General features: G+C 44.0%; 1 protein-coding gene across 1 annotated transcript in view; it reads right to left on the bottom strand.

Annotated features, from left to right (window-relative positions):
• Positions 1–1496: 1496 nt before the first annotated feature.
• CACNA1E (calcium voltage-gated channel subunit alpha1 E) overlaps positions 1497–20282 on the bottom strand; it is a 434559-nt gene continuing 415773 nt past the window's right edge. The window contains exons 43-46 of the mRNA XM_081010251.1: positions 19275–19403; positions 16528–16708; positions 5265–5455; positions 1497–3644 (exon numbers count right to left, since the gene is read on the bottom strand). Coding sequence (XP_080866377.1) covers positions 3105–3644; positions 5265–5455; positions 16528–16708; positions 19275–19403 — 1041 coding nt within the window. The 3' untranslated portion in view covers positions 1497–3104. The remainder of the gene's footprint in view (positions 3645–5264; positions 5456–16527; positions 16709–19274; positions 19404–20282) is intronic.

Here is a 20282-nt window from a genome sequence, read left to right as displayed (position 1 = left end):
TCTCCAAAATCAAAAAAGGCATAATTGAGACATTCTTCAGAGAACAAGGATCTTCTCTGCATTTCCCCCCACCCCACCCCAGTACGCACAAAGAAGCTCCTTCCTTACATAAACTCAGCCCTCGTTGTATATTTACAGAAAGCTTGGCTAATTATCAGAAGACCATTTGCAGTTAGAAGCTCAAGATGCCAACTCTTTTATTTACAGCCCATTTGGGGGGTGGGGGTGGAGCGGAGCCCCTTACGCTGCCATTTTGTGGCAAGCCAGCACCACTTCCTCCCGAAAGCTTTTATCATGGGGAAATCCATCTTGGCCAAAGGGCTCAAATCCCCACAGCCATGAAGCTCACTGGTGATCTTGACCTTGTCAAAATTATTCAGCCTAACCTCTCTGGATCCATAGCTTGGAGACAGATACCCGTTCCCTAGCAGAGAGATAAATGGCAGTCATGAATGACTGGGGAGGAGGTAGAAAGTGGGTTTTGGCGTGAAGGCAGTAGGGTCAAGGAGGATCCTCTTCCAACTAAACTGGGAGCCTGCCTGGGGAGGAGGAAAATGGGGGTGTTATTTTAGTTTCCAGACTGACGTCTGAGAAAGGCAGCACTCCTTGCCAAATCCTTCTGTAGCTCTCCTCTTTAACTGAAGAGGCCTTCGATTACTTCTGGGTAGAAATCTGATGTAGTTGGCATTTAGAGGCAAACCTATCTTAAGTCATGCTTTCCAACACAATACGCAGACCGAAACACAGCCATTCTTCAGAATTTGCACTGGCATCTCCAGGTAGGGCTGCGAAAGGCTCCTGTCTAAAATCTCGGAGAGCTTATGCACTGATTCGGTATAAGGCAGACTCTTAACATTTCTCCAAAAACCTGCCCCTTTTGAAATGGACCAGCGCTTACTGCATCTGCCATAGCAAGGGAAGTATTGGAGATCACATCCTGCGGTTGCTCTGTAAAAGTGATTCCTTTCCCCATAGTCCCCTCTGGAATTGGATAATGAGTGGCAGAGGCACATTTTAACAACTATTAATGCTAGAACTGGTCCAAGTAAAGAAGGACAGCGCAGAGGAAATTTATGCCAGGCAAATGTAATTACCAGATCTATTACAAGTTGGAATGTAGCCACAAAACAGTTCCATATGCGGTTTTTTGTTTGAAACGTTACAAGTTCTGCAGAAAATCTTGCTCACACCTTTCTGCATTTACAACCAGCTGTAAGAATCTTACAGCATCCACATTCCCCTAGCCTACCAGATTGATTTTTGAGCTTGATCTTTTACTGCTGCATATTTCCATCCATTAAATATGTCTACCAGCTTTGAGAGACCGCAGCTCTCAAGAGACTGTTAGGCTGTTCTGCAGAAGCTTGTGGCTACTGGCCTGTTGTTTCATAACTTGTGAATTTGGGAGATGTCTGCCAGCATCTTTTGGGACACTGCCTTACTCTCAAGTAAAGGCCTCACCAACTTTCCTTCGCTCTCACCTTTCCTCCCTGGTGTTTTATTTTGCTTTCTGACAAAACCGTATGTGGGAACATAGGCTTACCAACCAAAATGCCACCTGCAATAAGTATTCCAGAGGAGATGATGAAGCAATGATTCAAAACTCCACCCCCCATCAACAAGCCTACTGTCTTCCAAGCTGAGGAAAGGAAAGGTCTGTTGCCCACCCCCACAAACTGAGATGCTGAGCAGGGAGGGAGAGGGAAATCAAGAACCCTACTCTGTGCCTATTGACATATGCCACTGGCTACCAATTGGAGTTTGCGGCTGGTCCTTACTTGAAGGGCCATTCCTACAAGCACATAAGGACTTCCTGCTGGATTGGACCAAACCTACACCTAGAACCATTCACAAAGCCGCCAGATATAAGGTGTCGTTGGTTCAAAAGTTGTCTTATTCCAGAGCAGTAACAATCCCACGGGAAGCAAATGTCCGAGGATGACATACCCCTCTTTGTTGCCTCATCGATTTCTAATCAAAATATGGCTCAATAAACAAGCAGCATTGCACCTCTGCATGAAGCTCTTTCTGCTAGGGTGGGCAATGCCAAAGTACAGATGATTGAGGGGAGTCAGAATTCAGTGGCTTCTGTAACTAGCATCTCTTCTATTTTACGGCTCCCTGGGACAAAATGCTCCCTATTTTTTAGGGACAGGGAACACATGGCCTCGGTGCTAGTACATGCCAGCTTATTAAAATAAATCTCTGCATGTGTGCATGTTTATATATGCTGCATATAAATACACGCATATATATATATATATATATATATATATACTTTCCATACACTCCAAACTCAGAATATAAAGACACATCTTGTGTTCAGCTCATCAGTAGTCCTCTCCTTCCCCCATCCTTAACCCACTGGTCTTGGTACAAAACACTCAGAGTCGGTTTCACACAAGCCAAGCCCTTCTCACTACGTGGTGGTGCCCCCTTCCCCACACTCTCTCCTTCAGCTTCACCAGAAGATCGATACGAAGTACAACCCCAAAACCACAGGTACTGCAGGAGGGCTGAATGCTGTGACTTCCACTCTGGACAAATCTCTCAATCTCAACTCATCCCTTTGGTTGAACGGCACAAGAGGGATCACCCAAAGGAGACAAGGTAGTCATCTCAAGGGAGATGACCTTGCACTTCAAACCACCAACTTGACTTCCTTCTCTGGTCTCCTTTTCCTTTTTTTGCCAAGTGTCAAAGAGGCAAAACGATAATCTTCTTCTTTTCAAATCCCCCCACACCCTAATATCCCTTGCTGTGCTTCTCGAGTAACTTCAGGCCTTCCTCGGCACACTCTCTTGGGATTTCTGGGGGACTGAGACCCATGTGGCTGTTGGGTTGAAGGCTGCTGTTGCCATGGTTCGCTCTCACTCAACAAACAGGTGCACCTCTGCTGGGTCCATGGTTGCAGGGGCTAATCAAATGCTTCCCTGTGCAATTAAAAGGGAAGGAGAGAGGACAAAGAATCAGAGCTTTGGGCTTTTTTGTTGTGGTTGCACAGAGGGTCTGTTTCTGCTGCATTTGATTTCCGTTTCATTCCGTTCCAAGTGTGGCAAACAGCATGCGTCAGAGGAGAGCAGGGGAGGAGGGGGAGGCAGCCTCTAGCACTTGTCATCTTCTTCCGTATCACTGAGTACGTCGATGCCAGCCCCGCACATCACCCCCTGTGACGCCCCTCTCCTCCTCCTCCGGTAGTGCCCGTTTGGCATCTGCCAGCTGTGCCTCGAGCGAGGGCCTGCTGCAATCGTGTTGGAGCGGCCAAGGCTGGTGGCCACAGCAGCCTCAAAGGTGAGTGTCTCCTCCTCACCACAGTCTGAAGCGTGGGAGTCATCCTGGAGCATCAGGTAAGGCTCCGAGATATAGCGCTGAGGGGTGGAGAGAAGGCTCTGCTTTCCTTGCGGGGAGCTGGAAGACTCAGTCAAGCAGGTGTTGTTTGTCTCCAGAACCCCAGAAAGCAGAGGAGAGCCACCCTCGCTATCGTCAGGCTGTGGGGAGATGTCTCCACAGTGCTGCATCATAGCAGCGTAGGAGATGAGGGGGCGTGGCTTTGGTGGAACCGGAGGGAGCTGGCGGCGGCTTCGCCTTGGAGTGCTGGTGTCAGATAGTGATGGTATGGAACTCTCGCTCAAGGAGCCAGTGCCCTGCAAAAAAGAAGAGAAGTGCCTATGAGGCAAAATACCTTTTTGTAATGGTAAAGAGCTTAGGAGGGGGTCCAACTCTGCGAGGCCTGTGAGGCCACTTTCCCCAAACCACATCGGCCCACCGATGTGGGCATGACTGGGCATGAAGGCAGGGTTTAATCCAGCACTGGCTGTGCACCCTGTTCCACGTAGGGAACAAAACTGCACAGCCAAGGCAGAAGGATTTAACCCTGCTCATCAACTGGTGTGCAGAGGTTAAAGCCCTTTGCAAAAGCGCTCTTTGAAGCAGCTCCATGCCCCTCCTTTAAGTAAGCAGGTGGTCTGTGATGGGGGGGGGGAAGAAGAAAACCTCCTTGCCTCCACCCTCTGCCACCCAACCCCTTAAAGGAGAAGCACGGAGCTGCTTCAAAGTGCGCTTTTGCAAAGGGGTTTAAGGCATCAGTATACAGCATACAAGATTATATTGTTTGGTGCACTGTTGCTGTTGTTATTTGCTGTGAAGAGCTTCCTGGGTCACCATCTTAAGACTGTAGCATAACATAGATAGCACATCTCCTAACATCTTTTCTTTTCTCTTGGTATTTTGATACTAAATGCTTGCTCCGTGTTCTGTAATTTTTTTTTAGATTGGGTGGCGCTGTGGTCTAAACCACAGAGCCTAGGGCTTGCCAATCAGAGGTTCGGCGGTTCGAATCCCCGCGACGGGGTGAGCTCCCATTGCTTGGTCCCAGCTCCTGCCAACCTAGCTGTTCGAAAGCATGTCAAAGTGCAAGTAGATAAATAGGTACCGCTCTGGTGGGAAGGTAAACGGTGTTTCCGTGCGCTGCTCTGGTTCGCCAGAATGACCCACATGACCCGGAAGCTGTACGCTGTCTCCCTCGGCCAGTAGAGCGAGATGAGCGCCGCAACCCCAGAGTCGTCCATGACTGGGCCTAACGGTCAGGGGTCCCTTTACCTTTAACTCTAACATTATGATAATGTTCCTGTTTGCAAGCAGTGCCAAACTACCATTGAGTCTGTGAAAGTCTGCAAGATAACCTCCATGGTCCCTTCCAACTCTGTAATTCTATTATTCTAAGTGTTGGTTTATACATGCAAATTTATAACTTGATGACTGTATTCCCGAATGGTGGGAATTGGCCACTGTGGATCAAAGGACCAAGTGATCACATCACAGTCATCATCTCAAATACAAAGCTTGTAAGCGAAGTCATTCTACATATTCAAGCATGAATCATGAAGGGATATGCTGCAATGTGGAATGCCTGCTGTTCAGTGTTTCAGCTAGATGTGCCTTCCTCCAGGATCTGGCATTCCTATTCTCACCCCACTGTTTGCCCCCTAAATAGTCAGGTTTGGGGTCAGCTCCTTCCCATTTAGATTTTCCCCCTTCCCAAATACTTTTTGTACTTCTGCTGTCAATTTTGCTACATCCTCCTGCTGTTTCTCAGTGTTGCCCCATATGTTGGCATTCCCTGGCCAAGGCTGCAATTGAAACGAGGGATGAGATACTGAGTGATGTACAAGCACATGTGAACCGGCCCTAAATACTGGGAAGGGAGCAGGTGTGTTTGCTTCATTTCCCTCTTACCTACATTATTTTGCAAGCTTCCCACTCACCTGTCTGTTGGGAGTTTGCGACCTGCCTTCACTTGGAGACCTGGACTGATGTCGTTCTGGAGAGTCACCATCTGCCTGTGGACTCCTTTCCTCTGAGTTGCAGCGGGAAATGTCTGGAGATAGTAGGTGCTTGCGTTCCTTGGATCGGCCTCGCTCTCTGCCTCCTGACCGATGCGTGTCAGAACGATGGCCTGCAGAGGACAAAGCCAGGCTTACAAGAAAGTTCCCTGAAGGGTCCTCATTGATTTGTATTCAGCCCCAAAACAGTATCTAACAATTGTAGGATGTCTTCTTTATCCTTCTGAATAAACTTTGGACCTAGAAACCCTTTTCCTTTTCCTGCTCCTCTGCAGCGTAGCCAAAACATATCCTGCACACAGCCCTATTTTTTTCAGCCCTTTACTGTTTTATGGTCTCCCCTTCTGTCAGATTAGCAGTAAGGAACTCAGGTTCAAATAACAACTCAGTTACGAAGTTCAAGCGCTGAACTCAGCCTTGTTGTTATTCCTCACACTTAGCCTTTTTGTGTGAGGACAAAACATGGAGGTGGAATGGAGGTGGGAGAACAATGCGTGCTATCTTGAGGTCCTTAGCTGAAAAGCTGAATTATATGCAATACATCAATAAGAGTATTTCTTTTTCTTTGTCTAATCCCAGTCATTCAAGGATCCTAAAGTAAACACGAGGCCAACATGGAGCCAATTACAGTGGGTTATGTGGAAAGGCCAGTCAGGGAAAATGAGAGACTCCATCAGGCAAGGCCTCCTTCCACCTGCCTTGTCCCACCCTCTAGTCTCTGCTTCTCAATTTGTACAGTGGTACCTCAGGTTAAGTACTTAATTCATGCCGGAGGTCTGTACTTAACCTGAAACTGTTCTTAACCTGAAGCACCATTTTAGCTAATGGGGCCTCCCGCTGACACCGCACTGCCGCCACGCTGCCGCCGCCATGCCACCAGAGCACGATTTCTGTTCTCATCCTGAAGCAAAGTTCTTAACCTGAAGTACTATTTCTGGGTTAGCAGAGTCTGTAACCTGAAGCCTATGTAACCTGAAGCGTATGTAACCCGAAGTACCACTGTATTGTATTATTTTATGTACTGTGACTTGCCATTGTTTTATTGATTATATATTTTTTTAATGATATTTATTAAAATTTCAGAAACAAAAAATTACATAGTTAAAAAAGACAAGGGAAAATATAGAAAAAAAAGAGAAAAAACATACAAAATACAAAGTATAGAATTTTTTTTTTAGAAAAAACACTTAAAAACAAATTAATCCTTCCGTATCTTACATTTCATTTCCTTGCTTCCCTGACCTCCTCACACCTCCCTTTTTTGTATTCCAGTTCAATTGGTTAATTCAGCAATTCCTTTCCCTCTTTGTTTTTGTCTTAGTCCTTTAACTTAATATATTATAGCTTTAGATTCTCACCTATTAACCATCCATTTTTTCATACACCTTTATGACATTGCTGATAGAACCACTTAACTTCATTCTGACATCATTCTAACATTCATTAATTTTACAATATTTCTGTAAGTAGTCTTTAAATTTCTTCCAATCTTCTTCCACCGACTCTTCACCCTGGTCTCGGATTCTGCCAGTCATTTCCGCCAATTCCATGTAGTCCATCACCTTCATCTGCCATTCTTCCAGAGTGGATAGATCTTGTGACTTCCAATACTTTGCAATAAGTATTCTTGCTGCTGTTGTAGCATACATAAAGAAAGTTCTGTCCTTCTTTGGCACCATTTGGCCAACCATGCCCAGGAGAAAGGCCTCTGGTTTCTTCAGAAAGGTATATTTAAATACCCTTTTCATTTCATTATAAATCATCTCCCAGAAAGCCTTAATCCTTGGGCACGTCCACCAAAGATGAAAGAATGTACCTTCAGTTTCTTTACATTTCCAACATTTATTGTCGGGCAAATGATAGATTTTTGCAAGCTTGACTGGTGTCATGTAACACCTGTATATCATTTTCATAATATTCTCTCTTAAGGCATTACATGCCGTGAACTTCATACCTGTGGTCCATAACTGTTCCCAGTCAGCCATCATTATGTTATGTCCAACATCTTGTGCCCATTTAATCATAGCAGATTTCACCGTTTCATCCTGTGTATTCCATTTCAACAGCAAGTTATACATCTTTGACAAAATCTTAGTTTTGGGTTCTAACAGTTCTGTTTCTAATTTTGATTTTTCCACCTGGAAGCCAATTTTCTTGTCCAAATTATATGCCTCCATTATCTGATAATAATGAAGCCAGTCTCACACTTTGTTTTTTAATTTCTCAAAACTCTGCAATTTCAGTCTATCTCCCTCTTGTTCCAAAATTTCCCAATATTTCGGGCATTTGACCTCCATATTGAGCTTTTTCTGAGCCTTCGCTTCCATCGGTGACAGCCACCTTGGGGTTTTATTTTCCAGTAGGTCCTTATATCTTACATTAAACAATGCTTTCCTGACAATATGGTTTTTAAATGCTTTATGTGCTTTGACCTTATCATACCACAAGTATGCATGCCATCCAAATACATTATTAAAACCTTCTAAATCCAAAATGTCTGCGTTTTCAAGAAGTAGCCATTCTTTCAACCAGCAAAAAGCTGCTGATTCATAATAAAGTTTAAGGTCTGGCAGGGCAAATCCACCTCTTTCCTTTACATCTGTTAGTATTTTAAATTTTATTCTAGGCTTCTTGCCCTGCCAGACAAATCTAGAGATATCTCTCTGCCACTTCTTGAAACAGTCCATTTTGTCCAAAATTTGCAACGTTTGAAACAGAAACAACATTCTAGGCAATACATTCATTTTTATAGCAGCAATACGGCCTAGCAGTGAAAGCCTAAATTTGACCAGATTTCTAAGTCTTTTTTCACTTCAGTCCAACATTTTTCATAATTGTCTTTAAATAAATTCCCATTTTTAGCTGTCATGTTAATCCCCAGGTATTTCACTTTCCTTAACCACTGTTAAACCTGTCTCATTCTGAAACCTCTCTTTCTCCATCACAGTTAATTTTTTCTCTAAAACCTTTGTTTTTAACTTATTCAGTTTAAATCCTGCAACCTGACCAAATTCTTGAATCAGTTCCAAAACCCTTTTAGTACTAGATTCTGGCTCCTGTAACGTCAATACTAAGTCATCTGCAAATGCTCTCAACTTGTACTGTTTAGCTCCGACTTGTATACCTTTAACCAACTGGTCCCTTCTAATCATATTCAGCAGAACCTCCAGGACCGATATAAAAACCAATGGGGAGATTGGGCAACCTTGTCGTGTCCCTTTTTCTATCTTAAATTCTTCCGTCACCACGTTATTTACAATTAATTTAGCCTTTTGTTCTGAATAAATTGCACTTATACCGTTTTCAAAACCTTGGCCTACCCCCATCCCCTGTAGGTTCTTCTTCATAAAACTCCAAGAAATGTTGTCAAAAGCTTTCTCCGCGTCCACAAATATCAAAACTGCCTTAGTATTTATGTTCACTTGTAATTTTTCTAAAATATTGATTATGTTTCTCACATTATCAGATAGATGTCTACCCGGGAGAAAGCCTGCTTGGTCTTTATGTATCTCTTCCACTAGCACTCTTTTTAGTCTTTTAGCCAAAATGTATGCAAAGATTTTGTAATCCACATTTGAGCAATGATATGGGGCGGTAGTTCTTAAGCTGAGTCTTTTCAGTCTCTGTTTTCGGTACAAGTGTAATATACGCTTCTTTCCACGACTCTGGTGCCCTTTTTCCACCCATTATTTCGTTACAGACTTCTTTTAAAGGTTGTACTAACCATTCTTTTAAAGATCTGTAGTATCTAGAAGTCAGTCCATCCGGTCCTGGAGATTTACCTAGTTGCATATTCTGAAGGGCACCTTCTACCTCCTGTTCAGTTATTTTATAGTTCAACATTAATTAATTTTCTTGAGAGATTTTTTGTAATCCATTTGTTTTCAAAAATCGGTCTACGTCAATTTCTTTCTGTGGCCCTTGTGTATATAGTTGTTTAAAGTACCTCTGGAAACAGTTTCTAATCTCAGCTGGGTTCTGTATATTCCTTCCTTCCACTTCTAAATTTGTAACAGTATTTAATTTTTGTCTTTTTTTCATTTGCCAAGCCAATAATTTCCCACATTTATTAGCCGACTCAAACGTCTTTTGTCTCATTTGTTTAATTTTCCATTCTATCTCCTGATTCATCATTTTCATATATTGTACTTGATATAACTTTATTTCTCTCAATATCTCTTGCGACTTTGGTTTTGCTCTCAATTTCTTTTCACTTTCCTTTATTTTCTCCAATATTTTATCCTTCTTTTCATTTTGGATTCTCTTCTTTAATGCATTCTGTTGTATCAAGAACCCTCTCATAACAGCTTTGCTTGCGTCCCAGATTACTCTTTTTTCAACATTGGTGTTCATATTTATCTCAAAATAGTCTCTCAAGGTTTTTTGGGCCTTCTTAATGACTTCTTCATCTCTAAGTAAGGTGTCATTCATCCTCCATCTGAAGGAACCGGTTGGTGTTAGTTTCATTTCCATCTTAACAGCATTATGGTCGGAGCAGGTTTTTGGGCAGATTTCCACTTTTCTTATCTAGGGTGCCATTCCTCTAGTTACCCATATTTGGTCAATTCTTGTCCATGTCAGTTTGGCTTCAGAGAAGAAGGTTCCCTCTCTAGCCAAGGGATTCTTTGTTCTCCAAATATCGACTAAGTCCAAGTTGTCTGTCATCTCAAAAAAGGTTTTCGGTAGTCTACCATCCTTCGTGACTACCTGTCTTTGTGCCTTGTCCATGTGTGTAGATACCACTCCATTCACATCTCCCATCAAAATCACATTATAGTCCAAGTAGTCCATCAAGGTCTCATGCAGCTTTTTAAAGAATTTAGATTTCCCCTCATTTGGTGCATAAACTCCTACTATTAAAAATTTCTCTCCTTGTATTTGAATTTCAATTGCCACAAATCTTCCTTGGTCATCTTTGAAGATAAATTTCGGTAATAGTCTCTGCTTTGCATAAATCACTACACCTCTTTTTTTAACTTTATCCGAAGAAATAAATTCCTGGCCCAGTCTTTTACTGATCAATACTTTCCTGTGTAGCCTTATTACATGTGTTTCCTGTAAACAAATCAAGTCCAATTGTTCCTTTTTTAGTAAATGAAACACAGATTTCCTTTTCTGAGGGGAGTTCAAACCGTTACAATTCCAGCTTAGTAGTTGCAGAGCCATGATGTAGTTACTTTACTTCTCCTCCAACTGCACCAAGTGCTTGTTCCTGTTCTGTAGGTGGTATCACCTTCTCCAGGCGGTCTCTTAATTCAAAAGGTAGTTTTGGTATGTCTAAAGTTCCTCTTTCTAGTATTCCTGGCTCTTCTCCAGCTTCTTTCTGCAGGTCTTCACCGTGGTCTCTCAAAAATCTTATTTTTATCTTTCTTCCTTTGAAGCTAAAAGAAAGGCCTTGGGGGACTTCCCACCTAAAGATGATTTTGTTGTTTCTCAGCAGGGCAACCAAATCTCTGTAATTGGACCTAAGGTCCAGAAGATATTTCGGAATGTCCTTAAATATCTCCACTTTTGACTGATGTATTTCCAAAGTCTTCTGGAAGTGCAGACTCAAGATTTTGTCTCTCTCCTCTTTTGTTCGGAGGGTGATCAAATAGTCTCTCACCCTGTTCTTCTTCCCTCCTCTTCCAAGCCTAAAAGCACTCACTATCTTGAAGTTATCCTTCTCCAAATCTGGGTTCCAAAAGTCTGCAAATTCCTGTGTAAGAAAATCAATCAAGTTGTCTTTCTCAAGTTCAGGTACAGCCCTGATTCTTAAATTCGTTTGCTTCTCCTTCAATTCAGTCATAGACAGTATTGACCTATGGTCTTCCAGTTGCTTGTGTATCGGTGGTAGCTTCTCTTCTACAGCAACTGCTATTTCCTTTGCTTCTTCAGCTGTCTTTCGGGTCGAAGTAGATTCCTGTAGCAATTTCTCAATAGTTTCTGTGTTAGTATTTACCTTCTGTCCCAAATTGTTAATGCTGGTGGTATTTTGATCAATTTTATTTGATGCTTCAGCTACTTGTTTACTTAATTTTTCCAAAGATTCATTAATTTTGCCAAGTGCCTGAGCTAAAACATCTTCGGATGCCATTCCTTTGGGTTTAGATTGTGCCAATGCAGCTCCTGTTGGTAAAGCAGGAGGGCCAGATGTTGATGCTCTTCGCTGCAGCCCAACATCTGTGCGAAACACTCTACCAGACCTCGTTGCTTTTTCCTGAAGCAAATCTATTTTCTCTTTTCCATTTGCCATAACAGTCTAGATAATACTCAAGGTCAGTCCCACGATCAGAGTTTGTTATGAAGTGGAAAATTCTCCTGGCCCAGTTGTTATTGTAACAATCTCAAACTTCCTCTAGGGGGACACAGTAACAGGCAACAGCTGTTACTTTAAAATAAATGTCCTTTTTCTTTTAATCCCCCAGCTCACAAAATAGACAACAGTTTTAATTTCAGTTATTTTCCAGTTACTTTGAAACCAGGGGAAGCCAGCCAGAGATATTGTATCTCACTTGTATCAGACTTGCGGAGTTAGCTGTCAAAAAGTACTTTCACCAACAGCACATTTCACAGTACGGCATTCTATTTTTCATTGGCAGTCCGTTCCCAGGTTTAAGCGGTGGATTCTTAGCTTCCTTTTCTCTCCTTTTACAGGAAAATACAGTTCAGACCTTTCCCCCCTCCTCTCCTGCAGTCAAGGGGGGAAATCGCTTGTTTTAGATGATAGAATTATAGTCTTTTTCAAGCGTCTTTCAAGGCTTTAGCTTACAAGTTCATTGCTTTCCTCTATTTACAAACAACGGAAGGCAGACTTCCTGTTTATGCCTCTCCGCTTCGGTATCCAATTACTTCTTTTTTTCCTCCTTTATTTCCCAAATTAACCTACTCACGGATCGTTGTTTTGTAGCCAAATTGTCACAGGAAAAAGGTAGCGCCCTCCGGTAACGGCTGTGCGGCTTCGCTCCACGGAAGAAGCAATTGACTCACAGCACCGCGCCGCTTCCCCGCTTCACTCCGGAACCCATAGTCAGGCTCCTTTGCAAGTTGGGGGGGGGGCCCAAAAGGTGCCCGCCGAGTCCCACGGTCACAGGCTACACCCGCCTGTGATTTTTGAAGGGTCCCCGCTTCGCTGTAGCGGTGCAGACCCGATTCCCGCAGAGCCGGTCCCCTCCGAGTCAGAGGGAATCCGCCATTACCAATGGCGCCACCCCGGAAGTCCTGTTTTATTGATTATAGTTTAGAAATTATTTCTTGTAACTTTGAGTGAATTTCTCTTTAACTTTTATCTGTTGATATTATTATTTTGTACTATTCTAATAATTGTTGAATGTTACTTTATTTGATGTAGGTTGCTTATTTTAAAGTTTTGTTTTATTATCACATTCTTGTATTGCATTAGATTGTTATAAGATGTACATTTTTTACACAATGAGTCCCGTCTGATTGGCTGATTCTGCTTCCCTCCTGGAGCCTGATTGGTCTTCTCCTGCAGGCCAATCAGTTGTTGCATTCTACCATCCTACCAGCCTAATACACTGATTAACTTCCTCCTGGAGCCTGATTGGTCTTCTCCTGCAAGCCAATCAGTTGTTGAATTCTAGGATCCTACTTGCCTATTGTTCTAGGATCCAAGCTTAGTACGTAACACCCCCACTTCTGCCACAGGGTTAAAAAGGTCAAAACGAAACAGGACCAAAAGCCTTCTTTTCTTGCTACACCTGCTTGGTGCCAGCGTAACACAGCCTGAATAGTGGGTCATTTGCCACTTCTAAAATGGCAGATGAGGCCCATGCTCAAAGTGAGTATGGAACGGAAGTTGTGAAAACCAGAGGACAGACTTCCTAAGCATCCTTTTGTCTCGGGACCATATTTGCAAAGCTCCCAGTACAGCTTTTTGAAGGAGGTAATGCAGTTTTCATTTCCGCTCCCCTCGGTGCTGGCAGAGCTGCCGATTTCCCCCTTGTTCAGCATACCCTTGGAGAGAGCAGCGCTTTAGTATTGTTCCACCCTTGCCTAAACTTCTCAGCTCCCTTCTTTATGGCTGTACCAAACTGCAGCATGCCTGCACCTAGATGCGCAGAATGTTGCAGCCCACCTCTTCTCACACATACAAAGAAGCAAGTCTGCAACACCCACAATCCTACGTACAGCAACCAAGGCTCTGCATTCATTTCATGAGCACGTTCCAAATGATACTTTGCTTGCCAAGCTCTCTTTGGTTTTACTCCAACGTGTCCTGGTCTTAAATTGGCTGCTTGCTGCTATCTTGTTTCCAAGACCCTTCTCTGCAAAAATTTTCTACTTCAGTATAAGCTGAACTCATCAGTTAGGAAAGCTGGGCATGCAAAATTAAAGCTGCATACCTTCAAATTTAAGTCTTCCGAAGGCATAAACTCAAGGAAGATGAGCTATCCCTTTAAATCGCAGCCGAAGCTTACCCCTGTGTGCTCAGTGAATTAATTGTAGCCAGAACTGAAATGTCTGCACAGTTGAACCGCCTGGAGGCGGTTGGAGGAAGGATGGTGGCTAATGGATTGAGGTTGAATCCTGATAAGACAGAAGTACTGTTTTTGGAGGACAGGGGGCGGGCTGGTGTGGAGGACTCTCTGGTCCTGAATGGGGTAACTGTGCCCCTGAGGTGCGCAGCCTGGGAGTCATTTTGGACTCACAGCTGTCCATAGAGGCGCAGGTCAGTTCTGTGTCCAGGGCAGCTGTTTACCAGCTCCATCTGGTTCGCAGGCTGAGACCCTCCCTGCCCGCAGACTGTCTCGCCAGAGTGGTGCATACTCTAGTTATCTCCTGCTTGGACTACTGCAATGCGCTCTACGTGGGGCTACCTTTGAAGGCGACCCGGAAACTACAACTAATCCAGAATGTGGCAGCTAGACTGGTGACTGGGGGAGGCCGCCGAGCCTACATAACACCAGTCTTGAAAGACCTACATTGGCTCCCAGTACGTTTCCGAGCACAATTCAAAGTGTTGGTGCTGACCTTTAAAGCCCTAAACAGCCTCGGCACAGTATACCTGAAGGAGCGTCTCCACCCCCATCGTTCTGCCCGGATGCTGAGGTCCAGCACTGAGGGCCTTCTGGCGGTTCCCTCATTGCGAGAAGCAAAGCTACAGGGAACCAGGCAGAGGGCCTTCTTGGTAGTGGCGCCCACCTTGTGGAATGCCCTACCACCAGATGTCATAGAGAAAAACAACTACCTAACATTCAGAAGACATCTGAAGGCAGCCCTGTTCAGGGAAGTTTTTAATGTGTGACATCTTAGTGTATTTTTGGTCTATTGCACCTTGAACTATTATAGAACTATTATAGAACAGAATTCACAATTGGCATTTGACAGTAACAATAAGGAGAGCAACAAGAGGTTATCTTGGCGGCGCCATCCTTTAAAAATATAATTAACAACTTGGGCAAAACAATAAGGTAGGCTTGCCAAAAATCTGCAGTTAATACAAAGTTTACAGGTGGCTCCCTACACTTCTGGCAACAGAATAATTCAGAAGGATTTGGCTGCAAATAATAAGATGGAATTCACCAGTGACAAATCTGCAATATCCACACACAAGAAATACGAATGTAACACATATACACAAAAGTGGGGAAGTGAAGAAAGACCACTTGGTACTTGCATTACAGAAAACAAGCTCTGTGAGGACATTGGAAATAAACTAGAAGAGACTCAGTGATGTAGATAACCATTTCGGGATGTGTTGAGCAAATGTTGTAGACAGCCAATTGTTCGGCTTTATTTAGTGGTAGCTAGGCACCAGCTAAATTACCGTGAAAAGCTGTATTTCATGGTGTGCACAACACTGTAAGATTTTGTAGAAAAAGATAGTAAAAATTGATTTAGCCTGTTAGGGGAATTTTCCGAGTAAGCTTGCCAAATTTCCTTTGACTTCACAAGCCAAGGTTAAAAATGCAGGTGCACCAAAAATGGGCATATTAGTTTCACGGTGTCCCAAAGTAATTTTTTTATGTTAAATTTTGATAAGCACTCTGTACCTCCGTTGTCAATGTGTTTCCTTTCCCTTGGACTGTGTCAGTTCCATATATCGGGTCCTCCCTTAAAGAGGGCACATATTGCGGTGAGACCTGGAAAACCGACACCTTGTGTTGTGGGTGGGTGGGTACGACTGGACAGCCACAACACCCGATTGGTAGGTCCCTCAAAGCTGGGTGCAATCTGGCCAATGGGACACAGTCCAAACGGTTTGAGGGACCTATTTATGGCCATGCACGTGACCCAGAGCTTCCTCTTTCGGTGTGTGCATTCAGAACACCTGCCCACCTCTCCCTATTTTTAGAGCTTTGCGGTTGACCTTGCCATGCCGTTGTGTGTCATCTGTCGTTTGGGACAGGGGCACAGCAGGAATTTTCCCCACTTGGCTGACTGGCTGTTGCCATTTGGGTTTCACCTGCTGCGTAGCAAATCGTCACAACTTGTAAGGTTGCGGATAGGCTCTGGTTCAGGTGATAGGGATGGGAGAACGCTCTCACCATCCCTATGTGAAGGGTATTCCGTTAAAGGAATCCAGGGACTTGATGGTTTGGTCAACCCCTGAGAGGGGGTTGCGCCCGTGCCTGAGTCCAGGGGGACATTTGGGTGGCAGAGATAGCCCATTCCCGGCTTTCCGCTTATCCAGGTGTTCACCCTTGGCTGACCTATGCTGGTGCCCTGGGTCAGCGCTATCTGCATGACAGGGAGCTAGTCGAACCAGAGCCTATGCAACCAGTCACATTCTGTAATCAATATAGTTGTGGCCTAAATTCTGCCAAAAACCAAAACCAAAATTTGAGTCAAGTGTGAATATATTGGGGGGGGGGTCTGGGTCTGAAGACGCAAATGTAAAACACCTCTCACTACATCCCTTGGAAATGGCTTAGTTCCCCCAAGATCCAGCTAAAAGGAATTTCCCAGTGATGCTAAAAGCAATTTCCCAGTCATGGATTTTAGCAGGAGAGGAGTTTACCGTGACATTCTCATTTCAGAAGTTAGCTATACAACCTGAGCAAATGTTAATGGGCCACATTCATTTTCTAATACAAAGATAACTCTCCTGGCCTTTACTGGGGAAGGAATTGAGACAATGTGATCTCAGAGTCTCCAGTCCCAAGTGTTACTACAAATCAATATATGACATTTTTGTTTTTATTTTTTAAAAAAGCTCCATCTCACTCCCTTTCCCATTTACCTGAATCTGTGTTGAGGCGTCTTGAAGAGAGGTGCAGTGCAGAATGGTAACTGCGCCGGCGAGACTTGTAGGTGTTTTCGCTGCTTCTTTCCATGGAGAACTCATCTAACCAGGAGGTGTTCGTCCGCTTGTCTCGAATAGTAGAAAAGGAGCGTCTCATGGAGCCTGGATCTGTAACCACCTGGAAACGTATCCCATGGGGGTGGGGGGGTGGGCAGGATGGTTAGCAAGGGCCTGCTGCTGTTCAGGAGGCAGATTTGCTATTACCAGTTCAGAATATATAATGTCACAAGGATTTACCTAGTTTGGGAAAGTGTAAAGACACTTAACAGCAGATGGGTCCGGAGGAGCCGCTCCCACTGAATTTTGTGGCGGGCATGTACTTCTAATTATGATTATGTTAACAGAATTAACATACTGGTAGAATGACAGCAACTGCCCCACTGATGTCCCAGGCTTCCTCCTAAGTAGTGACAGACTAGAATTCTAGATTGAAGGGTTGAATAAGACTCTGTTCCCCCCAATTCCTGATGGCAGCTACTGGAACTCATGTCCGGCGCGTCTGTGTAGATCCATCTATTACAGGATGTCCTCAACTTACATGAATGGACCAGCTCCTGAAATCTGCTGTGTCAAATCACATCAGCAGATTTCAGAGTCAGGCTGAAAACTTGCACAGAATCTGGACTTGGCAGGTAGAAATGGGTGAATATGGGAAATGCTATATTGTTAAGCAATAGCAGACTATATTTTATCTACTGGGTGCTGACAGTTCATTTCAAGTACCTCCTGAAACACTCTGGGCTCTCTCTTTTGAGGGAGGGCTGGGGTTGTCAATGGCAGAACAAAACTTAATGATTAAAGGGGGGGGGGAAGTACATGGGAGTTTGAAAGGGGGAGCGTGAGCATCTTCACCTTCCAATAGACTCTGGCCATTCTCCTCATCTTTGAAAAGGAGTCTGGGCTCTGGATGGCTTGCTCTGATTTGCTCAAGAAAGCTGATCGCTAGTTGAAATTCTGCCTTGGAACAAAAATGGTATGTCCTCCTGCAAATACTGCTATTGCCAGCAACACCCAGTGTCTCCCAGCTTCAGATTATCTGTCTGGGTCTGTTTTGAATCTGTGGCCTGCTTTTCACTGAAATGATAAGTGATAGTCTGAGCCCTACTATTTCAGTCGCCGGTGGACTGAATGCTTTCCCTCACTTAAAAATTCCCTGGGTGTACAAAACTGTCCTCTTTCCCTCTGACATGCTGGTTTCTATATCCCGGCTGTTTCTTTTGTATGAATGAACACTTAATTCACACAAGTGCACCCTTGCAGTCTGAAGCAAGGCAGCCCAGATATAGCTTCACCTGTGAGAATGAGGCCTTGAATTTGAATAATGTCAAATTCTCCATTTAATTCCCATAGCTATCATTAAAAAAAAACATAACAAAACACCTCTTCTGGCAGCTTGCTCTTTCTCGTTTATAAATCCAGTCCTTAATTTTATGCTAGCAAAAGCCTTCTTTTCCCACTCGTAATTCATTTACTCATCATTTGCCTTTTCACCAAGTCCATTCTCAGCCTACTTCCTGCCCCCTTTTCCCATTTGTTCCTAGGCTTATTTCATTACTTTTGAGATTCCCTTCCCTTCCCACTGATTCATTCTACCCTTCCATCTGGAAACTCCTGCCTTCTTGCAAAACTCTGGTTTTGCTTTCCATCGTTCTCCCTCCTGTGGGCTCAGCCAGCTGTTACTGGACGCCCCTCTCTGTGTCTAGAATCGAGGGAGAACAACAACACTTTAGGGTGCAATTTTTGGGAACTGGAAATCGTTGCGCCAAGGGAGCAACAGCAGAACTCAGCTGTCAAGTTGCCATTGTTGTCAAGCACAGATTTCTCAGCAGAATGACTGAAGGGTACAAAGTCCCCGCTTCCCTCACAATTTGCTTATGCAAGCACTGCCAGGCTGACACAACAGACGTTGACAACAACTTTTGCAAACAAGGGCCCTTCAAGCTGAGAGTGAGAGTTTAATTACCGCAAAGTAGCATAGGCTTAAGATTACAAACCTGGGAAAGTGTGCATCTCTCTGTTAATCAAAAATGATTACGAGACGGACAGACAGGGGAAAAAACAAACCCTGGCTCAACAGACAAAGAGATGAAGTATGGCCAAGACTGATCAGGACAGGACGCTTGGTGGCAGCCATGTAGACAAGTGTCTTAGGACAATGGGAATAGAGGCGGCGGCTATGTCAAGAAAATAAATAAATACTTTCCGGGTGGGAGAAGGGCTCTTCCAAACTGTCGCCATTCTTGCTGCCACCAGCAACAGTCTTGGTTGAAGAAGAGCAGGAAGGTGGTTTTCCGCAAGGCACAAACCTGCTCTGATTCACTGCAGTCTTGGGAGAAGGTGGCAGGAAGGATTAGTGTGAAAGCTGAGCAACGGAAGGGCTGATTCCCTGCTTTCCCTCACGGTGACCTTGGACAAGTTACTAATTCTGCATTCCAGTTCTCCATCTGCAAAGTGGGTGGTTAGAGAGTATATTCCCTGTCTTGGTGGGACACCACAGAGTGTTCAAACTCTTTTGTAGAAGGGGATGGAGGACTGCCTCGTAGGTGGCCATCTCAAATGACACCAGTGACAGATTTTAGCCTATGCACCCTAAAGCTAAGCATCAGCCTCCTGTGGGAAAGGTTCATGCATCTCACGTCATGCTATATTCCTGTTTGTTCAGTCATTGTTTCACTTGGTTTTACCTGGGGATCCACAGTCAGGCGTGGCATGGAAGAGGCCCTCCCAGATACAGCTCGTTCCTGAGTATCCACCGGGAGGTAGCTGCCACAGTTAGAGGGCTGCACTCTTTTAAACTCTCTAACCTCTGGCTCCTGGAAATAAACACACAGCCAAGCTCATGGGGTTTTGCTTGATCACATAGGTTGCCATCTGTTGCCAATGACTTTTCCATCAGTGCATTAGGAATGGCTTTAGAAGTGTACTAACACACAGTGCTTTATGCTGGCAAGAAAGGGAGCAAGAGACTGAAATCCTAAGCCCGTTGGGACTCACTAGCAAGCAAGGAAGTGTGCTTAGGAATATTTAACAGTAACAGGTGCATTGGTTTCAGTCTATCTGAGTGTGGAAATCCAGCACAGCTTTTTCTTCCTATTGGATGGTGTGTGTTTTTTTGGACATCAGTTTGGATTTAAATCAATGACATTCAAAGGGAACCACTGGGCTGGATTTCTGTGCCTTTCTGGTTTATCTCCAGCTGCAATTCTCAAAGCACTTTCACTGGCAGAAATGCTCTTGATGCCAGATATATGCACTCTGTGGGCTCTATTCTTTGATTTTTTTAAAGCCCGGAAGATTATGTGTGTTTCTCTCTATCTGATCAATTAGTAACAACTTTTCTGGACATGCACAAAGTGCTGGGATATTTTTGTTTGATGTCCATTTTCATGATTTCTCTTTTTGTTAGGGGCAATAATGATAAATAATATAATTATTTTGTTGGGTGGGGGAAGATCAGGGAACAGTGGCTCAGATTGTATGCAACCACTGCTTAGCCTTATGAGGGTGAGCGGCAGCGTGCCCTCGGTTCACATGTTACACCTCCCCTCCCCCCAGCATGGCTGCAGTGGGGAGACTGAAAGCTTCAGTTTCCATTTTAGATAAACCATAGTTTAACACGTCATCCAAACCTTAAGCTATAGTTAATCTTAACTATGGTTAGTGAGAACAAGCCAGAATCACAAACTATGGTT

Source organism: Podarcis pityusensis, assembly GCF_964106645.2.
Source record: "Podarcis pityusensis genome assembly, chromosome: 6".
Taxonomy (NCBI): Eukaryota; Metazoa; Chordata; class Lepidosauria; order Squamata; family Lacertidae; genus Podarcis; species Podarcis pityusensis.
Note: the sequence above shows the minus strand (reverse complement) of the source record. Positions and strands in the feature narration are given on the sequence as shown.